Below are 24,381 nucleotides of genomic sequence, written 5' to 3'. Positions count from 1 at the left end.
GCCATTGTCCCTTTACCTCCATCGTTACTCAACTTGCAGTGTGTTTGATACTAATGGGCAACTGCTGATTCTGTGGGACTAGGATTTAGCATCAGAAAGTAGGGGGTTTTTCTTACAGATGGCTGTACAAATTAGGCATTTCTTACATTTAATTACCTACTACCTTGTCCTCGGTGAGATTCTTAGGTACCTTATTGTTGAATGTCAAATAACAGGAGAACTAAATCCTATCCTAGAAGTTAGATTTTTTTTTTCCTGCAGCAAATAACTTCAGCAAAGAGGACTGTTTGACTTAGTAAATTTATAATGGAATATATATCTCTTCTCTAGGTCACTGATTCAGATTCTCCCCATCTCAGTGACCTTTTTCCATCCAGTGGCCAGTGTGAAATAAGTTGGTAGTCGTCTTCTAGGATGATGTGGGGAAACTCACATTTCCACTATCCACATGCTACCTGTTCTATGAAGAAAGAAGATTTCAGTCTGCGAGGCTGTAACTGAGCACCTTTCACATATATACTTTGTAAAATAAATAAATTTCAGTGCATACAGTCATATTCTTTTATTTTGCAGTATGGCAAGGTTTTTTTAGGTCTTCCAAATGAGTGCTGCCACTTATGTCAGGAATTGTCAATCTGTTATATTCTGTATATCTCTGCCATAGACTCCTCATTCATTCTTGCTCAGACCTCAGTAAAACTTCCCTCCATAGCTTCCATTTATGGCAGTCAGATGTTAGAAAAAAGGCATCTGTTAAAGTTATTGAATGTTCCCATAGTCTTACAGATGCCTTATTGTAAGAATGTGAGCTCCACCCCAGCTTCCTAAGCAAATGATGCATATTTTCTGGTAAGTGGACAATGGCCAAAAATATTTTGTGTGGCTAAAGTCAGAGAGAATATGAAACAATTGCTAAATTCTGTTTAGAGAGAACAGAACTTAGATAGGGTGCAGGCTGAAAAGTTAGTAGTGATAATACAGCTAGCTAGAGTACCTATCCACTTATGAGATGTTTGACAGAGGCATTAAAATAGTTGAACCTCTAAGCAAAATATCTTTATTAATTGAGATATGCATTTTCTCCTCTGGTGTAACATAGTAAAGACCATATGACTTTCTGCTTGTGCATTCATGGAGACCTTGCTTTTGTTGAATTTTGTTGAATGGAAAAAGTTTTTCAGTATAGCTTTTCCCCACTGGATCAATCCATTTCTGAGCAGTTATTGGTTCTGGTACATCTAAGTGCCTAAGTACAGACTTAATGGTAGACTTTTATAGCACCAAACGGAACAATTTACTTTGTATAGGTACAACATATGGTTAGCTTCTAGAGCAGAGTATGTAAATGTGTGTTTTGAGGTTTAATAGCCTTGCGTCATGACACACTGTACTTCAACTTGATTTTTTAGTTTTACTTTTTTTCCCCCTTTTTTCATGCTGTGCATGTCATCAGATATTGAAACCTAACAGGCAAATGGTAAGATTTATGTTAGAAGAAGAGAAGGCGATACAAAATATTGTATCGGTATTTCACAAAATTAAAGGATGCAGCATCTATTCTCTAAATACTTTCAAAAATAAAAATGGTGGCGAGAATTTGTTAATTTTTTGCATTGCAGCTGTACAGCCATCAAGGGTAGTGTAAATTAAGACGCTTTCTTTCATGGGCCACTCATAATAGCAGTAGTTTAATCTCATGGTTAACGAGCTGAAAATTTATTTTTCTTCCTCATATAGCGAGGCACTGGGTGTAGGGGGATACACTTGAGGGGAGGTTTTGTTTTTAAAATTGGTTCCCTATGACAAGGGCTGCAACCGTATTAATCCTAGCTTTCTAGTTGGTGAACTAAACTATCAAATTCCAAAGTGATGAATTTGGTTGCATATCTGCAGGTAGTGTCTTCCTGCGCTATCCATGCTTGCCTACTTCTAATGAATGGTAAAGAAGTGAAATTGACAAGAATTCTGCTCTCTGTCTTAAAGTATTTAGTGTGTCAGTCACCATAACCTCTAGCTGCTGCAGAGTCTCTTCAGTTTCAGTATCTGCTTGTTCATGAAAATAGTACAGGCAGGCAAAGTAGAAGGGTGATACGGGTTTGTGAAGCATGTGGGTACAAAGTTGAAACAAACACAGCATCCTCACCTATTGTTAGAGCTGGGATTTTTGAAATCGGAGAATTTATTCCAAGGTCTGATAATTTAGTATATTGGGACGGGATGATGAAAGCGTAGAAGTACTTTAGGGTTGGGATTAAATTTTCATTTTATCAGCCTTGGAGAAAAAAGTGTCTCTCTTTTCTTAATGTTCTCTTTGAAGAACGTAACAGCACCATTATTTTTGAATTATGAAGATTGTGTTTTGGAAAAACTAAACCTTTCAGTGATGCTGCATTTTAAAAATAACCTTTCATGTTTAAACTTCATAATTGAGGAGTTACTGCTTTTACACTAAAGTGGAATACCTTCCCTTTGATAGTCATGGCTAGCTGGATATTCACACATAATTGGTTGATTAGTAACTTCATTTTCCTACCATCTCATTTTTGGTTTGGTTTTGTCATCTTCTGCTGTAGATTTGTGGTGGTAAGGAAAAAGATTCCTTGCTAGTGGGGTGTAAATTTTGTGACTCTTAATAGGAATTATATTTTTTCTTTGCTTGTGGTTTGTGCTTTACCCTTCCTTGCTCTACTTAACTATACTAGTGAACAATCACAGGTTTCATTAGTGTAGCTGGTTTCAAATAGCTATAATTTATTACAACTGCTATTAATTGATTTTGTGCAATGACTTCTGTTTTTGTATTTTATTTAGATGTTTGGAAACTGGACTTTCGGTACTTTGGTCTTTACTGTTATGGTTATAACTGTTACAGTGAAGGTACAGTAGTATAATATTTACTCTCCATTTTGGGAAATGTAGGCAAATACAGAATAATTTGTCAGTTTAAAGTTGGTTTTGATAGTTATACAAGAGTGGTAAATAATTTCTGTCTCTCAAGGAAACAGGAGGTAAAGAGGGCATTAGGGTTAGTTTCAGTCATGGCTTAAAAAGATTCATTTCATAGCTTTGTGTCTTGAAAGATGTTTACTGATTAAGTTTGAAAGTAAATCCAAATAATTTGAAAGCAATGTTGTCCTTCATATTAATGAAGTAAAACAACATAGAATAATTTTCTAAACATGTTCTTTGTTTTTTAGATGGCTTTAGAGACCCATTTCTGGACTTGGATAAATCATTTTGTTACCTGGGGCTCCATTGTATTTTATTTTCTATTTTCCTTGTTTTATGGGGGAATTATCTGGTGAGTGATTTTTCCTTTTGTTTGTGTATGTGCATAAAACATAGGAAGATAAAGTAGAACATAGCTTTTAGTGTTTGATAGATCCTGCAGTATAGCTATTAATTTCTTCATACATTTAAAACAGGAAAGGAAATGCCAATCCCAGCAATGGCTTTTTGCCTTTTCTTCAGACCTAGAGCCTGTTACTCCTAACATATAGTGTGTAACTTTGCAGCCTTGCATGTATTTATCCCTCACCTGAAGCAGACACATCTTTATGCATTTTAGAACTCTGAAATTCATTGCGTTTTTTCTAAGTTTATTAGTTTTCTGGTTAAGTGAAACTCTAGTCATTTTTCAGAGTAGCAGCCGTGTTAGTCTGTATTCGCAAAAAGAAAAGCAGTACTTTGTGGCACCTTAGAGACTAACAAATTTATTAGAGCATAAGCTTCCGTGAGCTACAGCTCACTTCATCGGATGCATCCGATGAAGTGAGCTGTAGCTCACGAAAGCTTATGCTCTAATAAATTTGTTAGTCTCTAAGGTGCCACAAGTACTGCTTTTCTTTCTAGTCATTTTGTGTAACAACCCAAATTTTTCCCTTAGAATAACTGTTTTCTAAATCTCAGCATCCTTGTACTGTTTCTGGAAACTCTTTTTTGCCTGCTACAGTACTCCATGGATGCCATTCTCTCGAAGGTCATCTACCTCTTTCTGAAGAGGCTTCTGGCACCCATTTCCATACACATGAATGCTGAAAAATTTGGACCGTTTTCTTTGTAAATACAAATTTTCACTTCACTATGCTGCACAATGCAAGGCTCACTGTATCTAATATGGAAGATGAACTAATTAGATATTTGCCAATTAGTTCTCCATAGAATTTAAGGCTTTATAATTTCTATATAATGTTGTTTTAACCATCAGAATACTGTAAAGACTACTCTTGTTAATCATATCCCTTTTAAAAATCCTGTACTGTTCTCATTTCTGGTTCTACAGGGATTTGCAAATTGCATATAGCTGTATCAATATGGAACTTTACACAGCTGTGGGAAATCCATGACATATGAGGAAGCAATGTTTCTGTGGTGCCATTCTCATGTATTCTGTTGAGGGGCAGCCTTAAGGTGTTCCAGGAGCTCCAAAGGAGCCCTTCCTCTTATAGAGGCTGTGGCAGGGATTAATTAAAACGGCACATCCCCAAACTTCCCTAGCCACACTTTTCTCCAGCCTACACCATTCACTTTTTAGCTGCCCTGTGCCACTTTCAATTAGTAGACTCCCCTCAGTGGACTCACAGATGCTGGGGTCCTATACTCTGACTTATTCTGGTGGACACCATAAAACAGGGATGAATTTAGCAAATTAGTTTTGTTTAATTTGTACTTCTAATATTTTCCTCTAATTATCCATCTCTGATTTTTCAGGCCATTTTTGCATACGCAGGACATGTACTTTGTATTTGTTCAGTTGCTGTCAAGTGGTTCCGCTTGGTTTGCTATAATCATCATAGTTGTCACTTGTTTGTTTCTTGATGTTGTGAAGAAAGTGCTGTGCAGACATCTACATCCAACAAGTACTGAAAAAGCTCAGGTAATATGTTTTTATATAGAACATGGTCAATAATTAAAAGAAGAACTTCATTAAATTCAGTCCTGTATTCGGATAACCAAATAATCCTCCTCTGAATAAATGTCAAAATATCACTTCCTCTGCAAGAATTTAAACGGCTTTGATGCTTCAGTATGTAAAATAGTGCTTTCATTTGAAAGCTGTCATGGGATAAGGGGGAAGGTCCTCTCATGGATTGGTAATTGGTTAAAAGATAGGAAACAAAGGGTAGGAATAAATGGTCAGTTTTCAGAATGGAGAGAGGTAAATAGTGGTGTCCCCCAGGGGTCTGTAGTGGGACCAGTCCTATTCAACATATTCATAAATGATCTGGAAAAAGGGGTAAACAGTGAAGTGGCAAAATTTGCAGATGATCCAAAACTACTCAAGGTAGTTAAGTCCCAGGCAGACTGCGAAGAGCTACAAAAGGATCTCTCAAAACTAGGTGACTGGGCAACAAAATAGCAGATGAAATTCAGTGTTTATAAATGCAAAGTAATGTACATTGGAAAACATAATCCCAATTATACATATAAAATGATGGGGTCTAAATTAGCTGTTACCACTCAAGAAAGAGATCTTGGAGTCATTGTGGATAGTTCTCAAAAACATCCACTCAACGTGCAGTAGCAGTCAAAAAAGCAAACAGAAAGTTGGGAATCATTAAGAAAGGGATAGATAATCAGACAGAAAATATCATATTGCCTCTATATAAATCCATGGTACGCTCACATCTTGAATACTGCGTGCAGATGTGATCGCCCCATTAGAAGAATATGTATTGGAATTGGAAATGGTTCAGAGAAGGGCAACAGAAATGATTAAGGGTATGGAACGGCTTCCATGTGAGGAGAGATTAATAAGATTTGGACTTTTCAGCTTGGAAAAGAGATGACTAAGGGGGCATATGATTGAGGTTTATAAAATCATGATTGGTGTGGAGAAAGCAAATAAGGAAATGTTGTTTATTCCTTCTCATAAACGTAAGAACTAGGGGTCATCAAATTAAATTAATAGGTAGCAGGTTTAAAACAACAGAAGGATGTATTTCTTCACACAACGCACAGTCAACCTGTGGAACCCTTTGCCAGGAGATGTTGTGAAGGCCAAGAGTATAATAGGGTTCAAAAAAGAACTAGATAAATTCATGGAGATAGGTCCATCAATGGCTATTAGCCAGGATAGGCAGGCATGGTGTCCCTAACTTCTGTTTGCCAGAGGCTGGGAATGAGCAACAGGGAATGGATCACTTGATTGCCTGTTGTGTTCTTTCCCTCTGGAGCACCTAGTATTGGCCGCTGTCGGCAGACAGGATACTGGGCTGGATGGACCTTTGGTCTGACCCAGTATGGCCATTCTCATGTTCTTATGAAAAGGTACATAATTTAAATTATGTAAACCTATTAAATGCTATCATCAGATCCAAGTATAAGTAAGGATTTTACTCTTGCAAAGGATGGTAACTTTTGTACTAGAACTGAATAAACCATTTCTGAATAAAGCGAGCCTACAGACTTGCTGGAACACAAACTGTTCAGTCTTTAGCATCTAAGTTTGTAAAAGCATGCCAGGATACATGTTTTGTAAAGAGGTGCACTGCTTTAAAGTTGGTTGTGAAATTTACTCTTGTTGTTTTCTGAGACTGAACAAAGTCTCTGGAGATATTATTGCCTTTGAGTGGCTGCTACAATGTAATGATGTGCAATAGTTTAAATGATTTCACTAGCATGTAGTTTGGCAAAATAGTTTTATAGCAAATATTCATTAAGATTACTATACAGAAATACATAGTTCTCTATTATATGCTGATAAAACATTCTCCATAATGTAAATAGTGTTATGACTTATGCCTTGGTTATGACTCATGCCTTATATAGACTATTTGAATAAAGGTTATTGAGTTTAATAAAACTATTATAATGCTAGAAGGGACCACCGTTATCTAATCTGACTTGCTGAATAACAGACCATAGGACTTCCCAAATTAATCCCCATTTGAACTAGAGCATCTTTTAGAAAAACATCCTATCTTTATTTAGAAATTTCCAGTTATGGAGAATCCACTAACCATTGGTAAGTTGTTCCAATAGTTAATTACTGTCATTGTTAACTATTTGCAGCATATTTCTTGTCTGAATTTGTCCAGCGTCCAGACAGTGGATCTTGTTATACCTTTGTCTGATATATTAGGTGCCCTCTGTTGTCAAATTTGTGTTTCCCATGTAAGTACTGATAGATTGATCTAGTCACCCCTTAATCTTTTCTTTGATAAACTTAATAGATTGAACTGAGCTTCTTGATTCTTTCACTGTAAGATGTGTTTTCCAGTCCTTTAATCATTCTAGTGGCTCTTCTTTTAACGCTCTACAATTTATCAACATCCTTGAATTGTGAATGCCAGAACTGGACATAGCATTCCAGCAGTAGTTGCACCAATGCAAAATACAGAGGTAAAATAACCTCTCTACTCCTACTTGAGATTCCTCTGTTTCTGCATCCAAGAATCACTTTAGCCAGCTCATGTTCAGCTGATTATCCACCATGACCTCCAAATCTTTTTTAGTCTCCTTGCTTTCCAGGAAAGTCCCCTATCTTGTAAGTATGGCCCAAGTTCTTTGTTCCTAGATGTATGACTTTACATTTGGCCATCTTAAAACACATATTAGTTACTTGCTTCCAGCTTACCAAGTGATTCAGATCGCTTTGTATCAGCGACAGGTCATCTTTATTTACACTCCCCTAATTTTTTTTCATCTGCAGACTGTGTCAGTAACAATTTTATTTTCTTCCATGTCATTGATAAAAATGTTGAATAGTGTAGTGACAAGAACTGAACCCTGCAAAACCCAAATAGATTCACACCTACTTGTTGATGATTCTCTATTTACAATTACGTTTTTGAGACCTATTTCTTAGCCAGTTTTTTAGTCCATTTAATCTGTTCCATGTTGATTTGGTATCATTCTGGTTTCTTACTCAAAATGTCTCGATACCAAGTCAAATGCCTTACAGAAGTTTAAGTATATTCCATGAGCACTATTACCTTTATCAACCAAACTTGTAATCTCATAAAAAAAATCAAGTTAGACAAGATCTATTTTCAATAAACCTGTTGATTGGCATTAATTATATTGCCCTCCTTTAATTCTTGATTGATCAAGTCCTGTATCAGCCATTCCATTATTTTGTCTAGTATTGATGTCACGGGCCTATAGTTATCCAGGCTGTCGCATTGGCACCACATTAACTTTATTCCAGTGCTCTGAGACGTAGCCAGCATTCTAAGACTTAATAAAAATCAACAGTAATGGTCTAGAGAACTCTTGGATACAAGTTATTTGGACCTGCTGGTTTTAAAATGTCTGACTTTAGTAGCTGCTGTTTAACATCCACTTTAGTTACTATTGGAATGGAAAATATTTCATCATCATATGACAACATCATCTGGCTTTTTCCCAAATACAGAACAGAAATATTTATTGAACACGTCTGCATTATTGGCAATTCTACCACTTCCATCTAATAATGCACCAATTACATTGTTATAGGATTCCTTTAGTTACTAACAGACTTTATACACACACAAAAACAAAACAAAAAACTTATTTTCCTTAACTCAGCTAGCCATAGATTTCTGCTTATGTCTTTTTTCTCCTCTTATGAATTTTCTACAGTTCCTAGCTACTGATTTCCATTCATTATAATAAATCTATTTTTAATCTCACTTAATCTTTCAGTAAGATGTTTGTTGCCATTGTGATTCCATGCTTATGGGCATGGCCTGTCATGTTACGTAAGAGAGAAGTATGATGCTATCTAACATTTTTCCTGTGGTAGTCTAGGTATGTGTTTTGGTTAGTGCATTTTATTTCCCTTTCTCCATTAGTACTGGGCAGTTTGGCAGCATCTCCATTAGTGCCACTGTATTCTGCAGGAGTACATCTTGCTGGGAAACCCCAACTCTGGTATCAGTTGCATTAGACCATCAGCTAAACTTTGCAATAAAATCCATTAACTGTTGGGTAATTTTTAGTGGTGGTAACAACTTAATGACTATCTAGCTGCTTTTTGTGTGTGTGCATGTGTGTCTTTAGAAGTATAGTTATAGTCAGAAAAGTAAATTTGCAAAAACGGGCCTTACTATTTCATGGGTTTTCTCCTGCATACATTCATACATATACTCGCCTCTTTCAACAGTTGCAATCTAAGGTTCAGGTTCTGCCACTCTTTAAGAGCAGTTCTTGGGACTAGTCTGAGCTCATGAAATCAATGCGAATTACCATGGAGTAAGGAACTAAACATGAGTAAAAGGGTGACCATTTTTTTCTACTTATTTTAGTTAGCTGTATTATCATTTAAAGCGGTGCAGTATGGGGTTGTTTTCAGGTTTGTACATCACTGTTTGTTTAATTCTAATTACAGAATTTTTTTTACTGTGGATCTCAAAGCAAAGAAAATAACCCAGTTTGACTTTCAGATCTCATGTTGAGTTGGTAGGGATGACCACTAGAAAAAGTGTTGTTTTTAAAACTAAGCAAATTTTGTATGGAAGCTATTGAGAGAATAAGTGGAACTCCACACTTCCATTGTAAACTCACTTTTCTCAGTACAACTGCATCTTACATGTGGCTGAATTAATTCCTGTGTACTTGCGTCTTTTAAAAACAGCTTAGCTCCCAATAACTGAGACTCTATGTGATTAAAGCAAAGTAAAAGTAGTTTTAGGTCAGGACAAGGAAATAGATTACATGCAGTAATCACAAATTTTTAAAAATGGAGCTGTAGGGGTTTCATCACCTGCTGTCTTTCACCTTTAAATTCTAAAATATTTCACTGGGAGAAATAAGAAAGCTTAAAGTACATTTTCTTAACTTGGTATGCAAGGGATAATAATTGTCCCGGTAACTCTGAAAATGAGTCAACAGATTGTCTCCATCTTTTTAAACAGAGATAATAGTTTATTTTGGAAATTATAAATACTAGTATCAAAATAATCATTCCCCAAAGACCAATTTTTTTCTGCACGTAGTTAATTGTTTAGACAACATGTAAGATCTGATAAACTTCTGCATGAGAGAAATAGCTGAAAAATAACATTATACACTGTTTCTAAAAGCTGTCTTAAAATGTAAATGTTAAGGTATTGTAATTGGGAACTACTGTATAAGAAACTTAGTTTTACTGCATTTTTAAAGCCTGTTTAATTAAAAACTTGGCAAAAAATGTAGTATGGCTTTACACTGGGCTTTCATAGTGGGACAAGCATGACTTCCCCCCCAGGTGTACTCTGCATGTGTATAACTTTTTGTCACGTTCCAGGATTTTCTGCCTGATACTGCAATGAAATCATAATTCTGTGTTTGACTTCTGTCAAATGACATGAAGCTAATTGCTGTGAGCTTTTGCATTTATAACTCTACTGTGGGATCACATAGGATGAAATGGCTACTGTGGGGGGACAATCCCAGTCAAAATATACATCTTTTGGTAAATAGCAGAAATTGCAGTATTAATGGGGTGGCAAGAGAGTCTAAGGACAGCTGGAGACGTATGCCCCAAGTATTTCTAGGGTTTTTTCACCAATTATGAAAGTTAAGGGACACTTTTTAAACATGGCAACGGTGAAAAATAAATGATGATGGTGCCGGGAACAATCTTGCAAGTATCAGTTTCATGTGTGTTCTGTGTATGAAGTATATTCCAGTAAATAACAGAATGTCTTTTAAAATCCTGTCCTGTATCTTTCTCTTAGAAAAATACTATTACTTACTGACTTGTATGTTCCATCCCTTCTCTGTCCACTTATAGATATACTCCAACAGAGTTGCTTTAAGTGATGAGTTCATTGCACTGCAGCCATTATCCAGGGCAAGGAATCAGCTGAGCAGAATTAGGTAGAGTAGGAGGGACAATTCCTCATAACTCTTATGCATGTTGAAGGTCAACTAACCAGCATTGAGAGAAATGGGAAGAGGCATGAAAATTAATGTGGGATGAGAGGCAGTATCTATAGTGGAGATTCATTCTATTTGGCATCTTTCTTGGCTTTGCTCGGTGTTTTTTCAGGCCAATTGCTTCTCATAAGTAGCATGTATTAGACAGTCTTTTATAGGAGAAAATCCCTAGCATGATGCTCAATTTAGAGAATACAGTTCTAGTCTTTCTTGCATCCATTTTTTAAAATAACCATAGTTTCTAGCATGGTTCCAGTGCTCTTGCTTTGTGTAGTCAAAATTGACAGTGCTTTCTGCATGTTGGATAACTACAGCTTCAAAAGACCACATTAGAAAGGTCTTTGTATTTTAGGCAGTAGTTTCTTGCTAATTGTTTGCCCATTTTAATTTGCTTTCACTTGTGCCATAAGAGCATAGAACATGTATTTTGCTTGGGTGTAAATATACATTTGTGCATCAACTAAGACTCTTGCTTTTGTTTAATGCATCTATCAAGTGAATGTTTATTTTCAATGTATTATGGATATCTATGTCTAAAGATTTTTGGGTGTAAATTGTACGAAATATTCAAAAAGACTGAAGTTTGCCTGTCTGTTGTCTAGGTAAAATACTAAGATGCTGGAACTTTTATAATGCACTCAGACTCCGTATCTGAAATGCTATAGGACTGCAATTTGACATTTTGAAAGAATAAAACATGCACAAAAATAAATGTTTTAATTGCACCAAAGATTAAGGGCCAAACCTTCATCCCAGCCTTAAACACCCCTCCACTTTTGCAGCAACAAAAAATTAAAAACACAGTTTTGTTCATGTAGTCTGGGATGGTGCCTGTAAATCAGGACTAGGACATCCATGTGACCTACATTGAAGGAATAGATGTACATCCTTCAAAATAGGGGGAAAAGGAGAGGAAAGTGACTTATGCCAAGGTAATGAATGCTATATTTTAAACAAATAATTGCCACAGTTAACACTTAAAAACCTGAGAAATCTCAGTTGCAGACTCTGTGGTTCGTCTGCCCAGGTGAGTGACATCGCTACAAAGAGAAATTTGAAATAACAATTCCATTCTTTTCCATTATTACCGTGTGATGGTACTTGTAATACGACTCACTCTAGCAGAAATACCAGGAAGTCTGCAACTCAGGTTTCTGAGTATCACAGGGAGTTAATCTTGTTGAAATTCAGCTCAAAATTAACTTTTGAAGGAAGGTAAGTTGGCACTTTCTAGCTTTTTTTTTTTTAAAACAACAAAGTTTTTGTTTAGGAATGTCCCTGTGTTTTGAACGTGGTACCAAAAGTTCAAAGTAAGTTAGTATATATGGTCCATATGAGTAGCGCAGGCATCAGCAGGTCTTAAGAGTTCTTCTAGGTGTCTTCTCTCCTATAGACTTCACCTGTACATGAAAGTTGTGTGTAGTGGGGACATTATAGTTGGGTGGCAAATTAAGGTTTTGTACAACAGAAGAGGAATCTAAGGGACAGGAAAGACTTTTATCCACACGGAATGCTAATGCATGAAGTTATAAATCTAGGAATTAAATGTTAACACTTTTTATTAATGTGGATAAAGCTCTGTCCTTCCATGACTCTGCCCCCACCCTCCTCAAACAATTTCACTGTTGCCCCTTGTTTTCTCCCCTATCTCCATGCACTTCTGCCTTTCCTAAAGCCCTCCATTGCAAGACTACAAGAGTATGCCTCTGTGGCCTCAGGTTTTAATGACCTGAACTGCTACTGTTTTTCTGACTCCTGTCTGATCCTTGTGGCACCTTAGAGACTAACAAATTTATTTGAGCATAAGCTTTTGTGAGCTACAGCTCACTTCAGTCTCTAAGGTGCCACAAGTACTCCTTTTCTTTTTGCGAATACAGACTAACACGGCTGCTACTCTGAAACCTGTCTGATCCTTGTTTTCCTCTTCACCATTATGTCTGCCTCTGGTCAGTAGCTGCTGCAGCAAAGCCTGGGGCCAGGAGCAGGTCAATTTCTATTAAATTTGTATTGTACATATTGTTGTAATTCCACTGGTAGACCAGCTTTTTTCTTACCCTTCAGTGCCCCCCTTTCCCCCCCCCACACACACACACTAAGGGTCACCAAGGCATCTCTTCTTAGCATGACAAACTTAGATTGTGTGCTCTTTGGTGGCAGGGACGATCTTTTTGTTCTTTGTTTGTACAGGGCCTACCACAGTTGGGCCCTGATCCATGACTGGTGCCCCTATGGGCTGCCACAATACAAATAACAAAAATTATTTGGTGTTTGTAGACCATCATTTTGGAGTTACAACTGAGCAAAAGGCTCAGGAATTTTTTTTTTAAGTGGCATTTCAAAAGTCTCCCTGGCAAACTTCAAAATGCCTTTGCAAAACTTTCTAGAAAAACTAACCAAGGATGAGATGTGGCGTTTGAAATTTCAGGGGAATCAGTCTCTTGTTGGGGTGACTAGGAGAAGGTAAAAATGGGGCTCATAAATGGGAAGCTACTTTAAAGCTTAATTGTGGTGTTGCAATAACCATCTCATAATCTATTTTAGCTATTTACATAGCATAGATTATATTAGTATCTAGGGCCTGGCTTCAGCAAAGCACTGCTTAAGCATTTGCTTAACTTTAAGCACATACTTAAATCCATTTCTTTTTAGCAGAGCACATAAGCAATGAGATAAGTGCTTTGTTGAACTAAAACCTGCGGGTGTCATTTGGCATACAGACGACCCAACAAAATTGGAAAAGAATTGGAAAGATCCTTTGGACAAAAGCGCTAGTTTTAGACCTTTATTTGGGGAAAGAAGAGGTCAGAATTGAAAATTACTCATGTACATTCTTTGTAAGCCTTTAATTTGTTGATAAACTATGCTCTGTGGTAACGTTGATGTGCATCAATAAATAACTTGTGATTTGTATAACTTTGATAACTTGAGAAAGTGGTCATCTCTTCCCACATAAGCAAATGTGCACTGTTCTATCAAGAACAAGTCAGTAGATTAAAGATTGGTTTAAAGATTACTGTTTTGAATTAAACTGAATGTGGTGTTTTATAAGATTTGTTGCTTTTCTGTCCTAGATGGAAGAGGATAAGGGTTCAGTCAGCTCAGCATATGACTTTGCTGAAAGCAGGCCCAGAGGGGAGGACAATAGGCAACTGCTAGCTGATCCATCTAGCCAGCAGGACAGTTCTTGCATTCACTAGGTAGTACTCCCACTGTACCCTTATGTATAGTCAGTCATGGAATCATCTTTGAAATTCCCATACTTGTGATATTTACAAGGAAACTTGTATGATGACATGTTTTTTGTTTGGGCTTAACAGATTGAATCACTAATTGTAATACATAGTATTTAATTTTTTTCTTGATTCATTCCATTAAAGTTATCCATTCCCTGGAAAACATTTGCATTACAATGATTTAAGATCCTTAGCCCTAAACCATACCTTTTGAAAACTTCTTTGCAGCCCGAAGATTAGTGTTCTCAGTTTTTTCACTGCATATGTCAATCTTTAAGCAATGGCTCTTCCTGCTAGTTGCAGCCCAGTCAGGGATACGCTTAGGATTGCCAGAGACTTTTTTGTTTTAAAACTATCTGCGCTTAGTAGTGTCCACCTCACAGCATTCTGCATTGTTGTCTTACCTGTTTTTGTCAGGTCTTAGTTTGGTGTAACACCCAACTATGATCAAATTTTGCACAGATCTAAAATTGGAGAGGAAGGCTAGAGGAGATGTAGGCAGTGAGGGGACATTCTGTATTAAAGTTAAAATCCTTATTCAGGAAAGGGATATAAAGAAAATGGATCCTAAACCAGGCAGCCACTGCCATCATATTGAGTTTCTTTTACTATTGTCTCCTTTACACTCTCCCAATATTACTTTTGATCTTACTAAGAGCTAGTTGATATAGCTGACATAAGGAAGGTATGGATTTGGGATTGCAGAGAGATCTCTGATGTTCACAGTTTACTCTGGAAGTACTACTTATAATGCTTCCACTCAGTTTTTAGTCTTTAAAGTGGGAGGTCTGTGGATTTAAAATAGCAAAGATTAATTCTTCGCATTTATCTACGTACTGGATTCTGGAAGGTCACTATTTTCAAATAGGTGGTATTAACCCTTTTAAGTCATGGTAAAACATTGACTCCTTATTAAGCCACTATTTTATTGCACAGAAACTGAAGGCAAAATTGATTTTAAGCTCATTAGATCTTAAATATTTTCATCTTAAGTAGATTTTTTTTTTGTATTTTTGCCTGTTATATTTTTCAAAAATCCCCCCTTTCCATTGCAGTCACTGCTTTTTTTATATGTATTATAGGCAGTTCAGAAATATGGGTGCATTATACATTAAAGATTGCACAGACAGAGCATAGGATTCTGGTGTTGAGGGAGACCAAGATAGTTTTATGCACCTTTTATATGACTCTTCCTACCAAATTCTGGTGCCAACTGTTTCATCCCACAGGTGGAAATTTGTGCAGCCTCTTGGCTACTCCTTCTTTGTGTCAGCTTGTAACATTCTCCAGTGATCCCTAGCCATTATGCCAGCTAGGGATCATTAGAGCGCAATTGCACCCTGACTACTTCCCCAACGTGCACCCTCTACCAGGGGCTAAGGAGGCCTTAGCGCTGCACCATCTGGATATTCCCTCAGCTAATTGGTGAAGTCAACTTTATGGCCCCTGAATACTGCAGGGGCCAGGTTCTGCTTCATACAGTATATATTAAGGGAAGAATCAATTCTGTATATAAAAATCAAGATTATAGAATGTGAAGGTGGCTTGCCACTGACCCAAAATTAGAGGTTGTATGAATCTATTGCTAATAAAAGACCTGTTTCCAGAGAGAATGAGACAAAAATATAGGTACATATGTCTCCATGAGTGTAGTGAGAAAAGGGACATGTATCATGCATGAGTAAGTAATAATGGAGCTCTTTCATGTGTAATCAGATAGTATATAATGTTTTCCAATAATTTGAATTAGAGAAAGACAATTTGCCGTTAACTTTGAGCCAATTATAAGTAGAAATCTCAGATCTTAATCTCTTTCATGAGACTTTTTAAAGCCCCTCTCCTGTGATTTACTGAAGCACCTTCTGAGAGGTTCTCTGTCCTCAACTCCTGCTAACTTCTGTTAATTTCTATATCTAAAGTGAGCAGCATAAATTTGTAAATATTTGAATGTCCTTTTTGAAATTTTTGGAGCCTCAGAATAACTGATGCATATCGTCCAGTCAGTAGGTACACTTCTGTATATAATTCATCTCATTGCATTGCATCTGTGATGTTAAGCGACTAATACAGTTTAATGTGTTCTTCCCCCTTCACTGAATTAGTATAACTGCTTAACAAATAATTTAATTTGGGTTATGTAGGTAGCTTCCCCCATCACCACCCTCAGTAGATTTATATACCCTTTTAGAAGGGAGAGATAAGCCGAACTGAATTCAAAATATTCTCGCTCCAGTTTTTCTGCAGTGCTAAATATTTGGAATTTTATGTGTGCTGCAGTGGAAAAATACTCAGATGAAGTGTAGTATGAAGGAACTTGTTAATAGGTGATTTGTAATAAAAACATCTTCCTAAACTCTCAGTGTAACCTCTTTCCGTTTATTTGTCTATTTTACACATACTAATAAACCTTGTCGTGTTCATTCATAGTTATACTAACATTCAGCTTTTCCTTATTCTTGGGTGGATATGATTGATAATCCTGTGTTTAAATTCAGATAAAAATCTGTAGACAACCTTTCCCCCCCAAAAGTGAGAGGTTAATTCAACTCCGTATCACAAGCTTTAATAATGGCATTCCAAAATTCCAATCCATATACTGGATTTTGTAAAGGGAGGTTTATCTGGCATCATAAATGGTAACCTGGGATAATATTTCAGAGTTATGTAAATGAGACAAGAAGGATAACTAGAAAAATTTACTCCTGACATTTTTGCTCATGATTTAATGTTAGCCTAAAATAGTAAGTCTTTTGCGAGTCATGGAACCTGACTGACTTCCTTCAGAAAACTGCGTCTGCAGTTCTTTTTGAATTGTTAAAACTATTACTTTTAGGCAGGTTGCCACATCCCCAGTCTCACTTATTCTAAACCCTTCTTTTAATTATTATGGGGGGGGGGAAGAGATATTTTGAATGGGGACAGATCTTGAGCTAGTGTAAATTGTCATAGTTCCATTGACGTCAGTGTGGCTATGACAGTTTCTACTAACTGATGATCTGCCCATATAAGCATATTACAGGTAGAGCACTATAGCAGATGATTTGCCAGCCAGGTTACTTACAACAGTAGTGGGAACTGGACATATTTTTATTTGCTGGGTGCTTGTTTGGGTTCAATGTTAAACAATCGCCATTTGTTCAATAAGCCATTTATTTGTTCAAACCTTGGCCACACCAAAGAGCATCTAGATCTCCATCTGTATGATTCACATGGAGAAAACAATCTTTCTAATCTAAGGTATCATAATGATTTTCCTATAAAATAGAAACATATTCTATTAACACTATTGAAATTTAAAATCTAGCCTTATTTAAGCATTGCCTGTGATAGCAGGACACTTTTGTCACGAGAATCCACAAATACTAATTCTTCTCTTTTTTTCACTCCAGCTTACTGAGACAGGTTCAGGTATCAACTGCTTGGACTCCATGTGCTGCTTCTCAGATGGGGAAACAGCATGCACATCTGTTAGAAGATTGTTGGAACGACTAATGGGAAGATGTAGTCCAGCCCGGGTCAACAGGTGTGGAATTTCTCTCAATAGCCTTTGCTGCAGACGATTCTCCTATAAACTGGAACCTGATGAGCCTGCAGCTATTGATGTCTAGCAAACCAGTTGCAGGTTTTGCGTAATTAAACAGGAAATGCTATTCTTTATAGGCTTTTTTGATCCTAAAAGATCCATTTCTTGCTTACTGGGAGTTCTTTCGTTAGAAAAAGGAAGAAAACGGTTTTTCAAGAAACAGAACTCTCTTCAAACTTTTTGTTTGGTCTTTCTAGTATGAGATCTTGTGTTGTGTGTATATATGGTATTTTCTCTGGGTTTGTACATCCTTCTGTTTAGAAAAACAAACCTCACTGTCCTGATTTGTTTTCCTGATCCAGCTTTTTGCCTTCACAAATCAAGCATTATTTGTAAAGTCAAAAGGTTTTCTTTTGATACTTAATGTATGTCCTCCAAATAGTCATAGATTAGCTTGAATTACTTCTAAAGATATACAAAATGGTCGTATTTCCCCCAGACAATAACTCCATCATTAAAAGGAAAGTCTTTAGACTTTTCATCCATTGGTGGTTACTAAAATTAAATATTTTTTGTAATATAACTATTATACTCTATTTCTAGAAACCAGCTAATTTACAAAACAAAGCCTTCAAGTTGACGTGGTTTTAAGGATTTTTCTGTTTGTATCAAAAATGTCAGCAAAATCATGGGTGCCATTCAAAAATATGTGCTAAATATCTTCTTGAATTGCATACACTAAAACACACATTGATGGAAGAAAAACATAAGAATTATCAGGAATATTTGTAACAAGTAATGCTGACATCTTGCAACAAACATAGCCATGAAAGAAATGTAGAAAGTGATTTTCAGATCTACTGAAGTGAACACTTTCACATCTCCCCATTTCAAAAAACTTGGAGAACTAGGTAACAAATATGGAGGTATTTAGGGGTAAAAATAAAAAACCTTTTGTACATCGTAGACTATCTTTTGCTGAATGATATCATAGCCCTCCATTATTCAAAAGCCAAACCCGGAAAAAAATTGCACTTCTCACATTTACATGGGGTTTCCTTTAATATGTGAACAACTGTCTCTTTTCAAGTTAAAGGATGTGATATCATTCATACAAATTAAAATCTTCTATGGGTAATTTATACTGACATGCATTGTCAGTTCTGATTTTACCTTTAGGTGTTGACTTGGTATGTGGTACATTTCAGTTTTAAAATTCTTGTGTTAACACAGTGTCTGTGATTCTAATCATCTTCTTTATTCTGGCTTGCTTATGAAATTTTGTTAATTATTTCCATAAATCTAGGGTATAATTATGCAAAAATATCTTGTGTATAAGAAGGAACTGTTTATGATCAAGTAAATTTTTTTAAATCAAAACTCTTGCTGTATAGTAAGCCGGCATGATGTGTAAAATAAACAGTTGAATAGAATTTTTAAACTACAAGATGAGCATTTAATTGGTCTAAAACAAACATTTCTGTAGTGGTTCCTTTAGGTATATTTTCGCTTATTGTTATCTTCTGTAACAAATGAAAACTATGCGTTGCAAATTAGAAACTTTTACTTTCCATGCTGCTTTCTTTGTTCTGATGTCACCTAATAAGTGATACGGTTTTTGGCCAAAAATTTGTTTATTGTGCAGGATCTCATAAAGGTAGGTATAATTATTTTCATTCTGCTAGGCATCTAGATTTTTTTTACAATTTCCTCCCTCCTCCTTCGGTGAGATCTATTAATAATAAAAATAAAATATCATATTTGACAGAATATAAAGCACTTCTTCAATATTGTGCTATTTCTCAGGTTACTTGTCTGTTACTGCTTTTTTTCCTAATGACTGTACTAACTGAATAATTTTAGGGCCTGAAAAAGAGTTGTTAAAGCATTAGAATTAACATTGCTTCAAACAAATGAATCTGCAAAACAATCTAGGTGCTAGTCAAAGGGCATTAGAAGTTTCATTGTTGCTGCTCCAGTTTTTATATTGAAATGGCTCTTCACAACCCTTTCAGTTTCACTTTATGAAATTAACTAAAAAAGAATCTGCATGCTTTATTTATTACATTTTTGTTTTCTGAGTGACTCCAGCTCCTTCCCTTCAGCATTTCTATTTAAAATCTAGTCTAAAAGTGGTAGGAGGATATATTTACGTTCTTCCCCTCACTTCCCTTGCAATACATGTAAGTTGCTGAATTCTTCTGTTGAACATACTAGATATTCATAGAATATCAGGGTTGGAAGGAACCTCAGGAGGTCATCTAGTCCAACCCCCTGCTCAAAGCAGGACCAATCCCCAATTTTTGCCCTGGATCCCTAAATGGCCACCTCAAGGATTGAACTCACAACCCTGTGTTTAGCAGGCCAATGCTCAAGCCACTGAGCTATCCCTCCCCCAATAAGCTTTTGTGAGCTACAGCTCACTTCATCTTATGTCCTGTGTTATGCAGGTCATAGAATATCTTGGTTGGAAGGCACCTCAGGAGGTCATCTAGTCTAACCCCCTGCTTGAAACAGGGCCAATTCCCAATTTTTGCCCCAGATCCCTAAATGGTCTTCTCAAGGATTGAATTCACAACCCTGGGTTTAGCAGGCCAATGCTCAAACCACTGAGCCATCCCTCCCCCCATGTAAGTCACATAAAACAGTTACGAGCTGTGAAATACTGAAGATACAATTAAGTACTTTTAATCCCAAAATATATTTACTTCTCAGTATTAAGATTAGATGAGGCTTGGGTACAAATGCAATTTAGATTTTACTAAATAGCTATTAGGGTCTTTTAGAAGATGCATGCAATCTCGAATGTAATAGACTATTGTGTAATGTTACTGGTGATGTGAACCAACTGTTCTATTCCATCCCAGAGGTAGCTGAATATCATTGATGAATTAAGTGATACCTGTATATATGTAGCTTGTAAAAGTGCTTTGTAGTGCTTTGTAATGAAAAGCACTTTTCCAGTTTTGTTGATATAAATAGCTTGTGTTTATATACAATATGTGCACCTAATATTCTGTCAAATATGATAATGGGATATGAAATTAGACATGCTATCAAATTTTGGATGGGAGCCATTTCTTTTGATCTCAAGGTGTACAAATGCTTGGAGTAGAGGGCAACCGGCATAGAGTACTGCAGTTTTTTTGTTTTTAAAATATAATCAAAATACATTTTTCATTGTTTCATTCATTTAAAATAAAATTGAAATATTGCATGTTTCTTGCAAATCAGTAAAATGCATTTCTGTCTGTCTCTCTTCCATTAAACTGTCTGTCTACTCATCAGCCAATAGAATATTAAAAATGCTGGATCACACATAAGTTCTTATGGTAGAACCCATTACTGAATGATCTGGACCTGTCTTTAGCCAATACACTTGTCAAGGTACATGTGTGTACTATTTTTGGAGAAACAGCAGATTTCTGACAGAGGTGGGATTTGGAGCATAAATTATTTCTACTTTATGGCCTCTTCCTCCTTACCCTTTATTTTCAACTTTTAATCTAATATGTTGACTTTAGCAATCCTGCCAAAGCTGTGGCCTATATACAGGATTTATTCATCTAGGGAAATAACTTACTCTTGGGTGAAAAACATTGGTAGATCAAAAAGCAATCATAGTTTGGATATTTTTTTCACTTCATACACTTTAGTTTAAATCTAGTACAGCCAATAGTAAAATATATCTTAATGGCTATAGTTAAACTATTAGATGAAACTTGTTCCAAGTTAAGTTGCTCACAGCATCAGTATTAAAATATTTAAATAAAACACCAATATATTAGCATACTGCAATTAGCTGTTAGTGTACTGAGAGGATTTGTTAGAATGATCTTACTATGCCAAAAATAAAATGTAGTATTCACTCTGCTTGATTTACATATATAATATTGAAGTTACCTCAAAAAGCCTAGAAGCCCCATATAATTTAAATTTATAGCAGATTAAATACTTTTTAGTCATGTTATAGTGAATTTTTAAAATAGTCTGTTCAGAAAATTCATGAAATAGTTGTTACAGCATATTTTTGAGGGTTTGAATGAATTGCAGGTGTCAGGATGGAATTAACGGACTATAGTTTTAAAGAAAGGAGTAATTTGCTTTATGGTCTTAGACCTTTTCTCCTCTCACCTAAAATTATAGGTTCCTAGTCAGCCAAACTTTTCTTTTATTGTTACTGTAGATCATGGAGCTCATCGGATCCCTACTATACCAACGACAGAAGCATCTTGACGCTCTCCACAATGGACTCACCCACTTGTTAACAAGAACATTTGTTAGTGCCTGGTGGCAGCCATATGGTCCTTACATATTGATAATAGGTTATGCATGAGTTCAGTGCTGTATTCTCTGTCCTAGAAAATGTGCTAGCACAACAAAAACATCTAAATACAAACCTTATGGTCTATCTTGTAGCATAGCAAAACATACATGTGAAGGATAATCTCTTCCACTACATTTTCTAATCTTATGACCAAATATTTGAATGCTTTTTCTCTGCCCATTTCCTCTTTGTGCTAACAGGTTGGAATCCTGTGTTTGACATTTTATTTGAAATCTCAAGGTGAAGCAATGACCAAATTTCTGTTCCCAAGTAATTGATTTGGGGGTACTAACTTACTTTGAAGTCTGATTTTGTAAATTAAGCTGATTTTTTTTCCCTTGGGGGAAAAAATATTTTTTTATTCTAAATTTATATTGAAGCTTCTTGTTATGCTAACTTCTTAGTTTACAAATAAACAAAACTCTTGTTTTTTCCATGGGCAAGTCAATTAATTAATATATCACTTTAAAAAAAGCTGAGCTGATGGATTAGCTGTTAAGAAATTGAAATACCATCCGCATATCTGTACTGGTATACAAATGGCAATATACTAGTAAAATATGACATAGCCTTTTCAAAGTGGTGAAAAAAGCATAGCATTGTGCACCCTTCAGGTATAATAAGAATCTCATGTTCTTTACAGGTAATGTTTAAGAGCCAGTCATTCTCGTCCATAACCATTACATCCTACATGTTTTAATAACTATTATTGATCCTGACAGGGAAAAATAGGTGGAAAACATGTTGAATGGATTGAACTGTTGTCTCACTTGAAAATTTAAAGGGGTTAATCCTCTTAACATTGTTGCGGGGTTGCATGTTTTATTCTTTTTAATATATTTATATTTGTTCATACTGTACCTTGAAGATTTAATTAAGCATTATCTTCATATATCTGAAGGATCTGACACATTGATGGCAATGGTTTGATATACAATTATCTCAATAAAAACAAAGTGCACAGATGCTACTTTGGACAGAATTATAAATTTTGCAGCTACATTTTCTGCTATAAATGTGTCTGAGTTCTTGGGCTGGGTAGGAATTTTTGCAAATACATTTTTGTGTGTTTGTATGTGTTTGTGTGTGTGTGTGTGTGTGTGTGTGTGTGTGTGTGTGTGTGTGTGTGGTGAGAGAGAGAGAGAGAGAGATTAGCAGTAGAACTGAATCTACTGGCAATGGAGAGATGCAAAGAAGAAAGATGCAGGGGATCCATCAGTGAGATGCACAGGATACTTCTCAATAGGATGTTGCTAGAAACCTGGTGCCCTGAAGCCAGAAGCGGCGCAGGGCTGAAGCTGGCAAACCTCCCCCCAGAACCCAGGAGCAGTGGCGGGGCTGAAGCTGGGAGCCCTGTGCGCTCTCCCCTCCTCCCACCCCCGCTTAACCTGGGAGCTGCACTGGGAGCCCCCTGTGCCCGTACACAGCCTTTAGCTATCCCCCTTCCTGCACCCTAAGCGGTTTTCAAACTTTTTGAACTGAGTCCCCCCTTTGAGTTACATTTTTTGTTTGTGTTCCCCCCACAGCCCAGACAGGCTGGGTGGCCTCCTGAGGGAGTTGGGGGTGGAGGTGGCACTGGACCGTGCTGTGCGGAGCTGGCTCAAGCCCTGCCAGCTCTTCTCCCCCCCCATAGAAGTACAACTATGCCCATACCCAAGGGTCCCCCACTGGCCTGGAGCCCTGTGCTCCCATCCCAACCAGGCCCTGGCATTTTCATAGCATGTTGAGGGGGGGCCCAGCAAGGAAAAAGGTTGAGAACCCCTCTTTTAAATCAGCCTCTGGCTACTAAGTCCCATAAAATTTCTGCCCCCCTGAAAAGGAGAAGGAGGTGTTGGAAAGCTGCATCTATACTGGCAAAACTCAGACCTGTAATTAGCTACCAGCAGTGGCAATGGAGAATGCTGTAGCATAGGCAGTGGGCACAGACTTTCTTACCAATGTCTTACCTAATCCGAGGTAGTGTGGACAAGGTGTGTAGGCAGGCCCGCCGATGTGGGGGGTAAGGGGGCAATTGACTCAGCAGACCACAGGGCTCCTAGGTGCGTGCAGGGTGGTACCGGCGAAGGTGGGCGAGCATGTGAAAGCCCTGGCCCTGTTGGAAGAGCGTGCCCGGCAGCTCACTGGGCCCAAGCCAATGCAGGCACAGCACCACCCAAATGTCAGGCGGACCACGGCTTGTGCATGTGTGCACCGGCTGCCGCACATGGTCCGGCTCCGCACCCATGTGGTGACACCACACCAGGCCTGGGGCCTATTGACTGTTCTGCCCTGGGGCCTGGAATTGCTGTCGATGGGCCTGTGTGTAACACAATGATCTAAGTGCCTGCCCCTGTCTACACTACAGCTTCCATTATTGCTATCACCTGTACAGCTGGATTAGCAGTGAATTACATGACTGATTTTTTTTCATAGTGTAGACAGAGCCTTAGAAGTCTTCTACACTATGGCTG

General features: G+C 37.1%; 1 protein-coding gene across 3 annotated transcripts in view; it reads left to right on the top strand.

Annotated features, from left to right (window-relative positions):
* Positions 1-22,897, top strand: part of ATP11B (ATPase phospholipid transporting 11B (putative)) — a 114,147-nt gene extending 91,250 nt beyond the window's left edge. Inside the window, exons 26-30 of one of the 3 annotated variants that reach the window (XM_038415893.1) lie at positions 2,812-2,877; positions 3,198-3,301; positions 4,711-4,876; positions 17,471-17,604; positions 21,791-22,897. In XM_038415893.1, coding sequence (XP_038271821.1) covers positions 2,812-2,877; positions 3,198-3,301; positions 4,711-4,876; positions 17,471-17,604; positions 21,791-21,872 — 552 coding nt within the window. In that variant the 3' untranslated portion in view covers positions 21,873-22,897. Of the gene's footprint in view, positions 1-2,811; positions 2,878-3,197; positions 3,302-4,710; positions 4,877-13,919; positions 14,046-17,470; positions 19,183-21,790 lie in introns of those variants that run through there. The other 2 variants (XM_038415894.2, XM_038415892.2) reach the window with 2 other exon arrangements.
* Positions 22,898-24,381: the final 1,484 nt, after the last annotated feature.

The sequence above is a fragment of the Dermochelys coriacea genome, chromosome 9 (genome assembly GCF_009764565.3).
Source record: "Dermochelys coriacea isolate rDerCor1 chromosome 9, rDerCor1.pri.v4, whole genome shotgun sequence".
Classification (NCBI taxonomy): Eukaryota; Metazoa; Chordata; order Testudines; family Dermochelyidae; genus Dermochelys; species Dermochelys coriacea.
The sequence above is the reverse complement of the archived record's forward strand: the minus strand, read 5'-3'. Positions and strand labels throughout refer to the sequence as shown.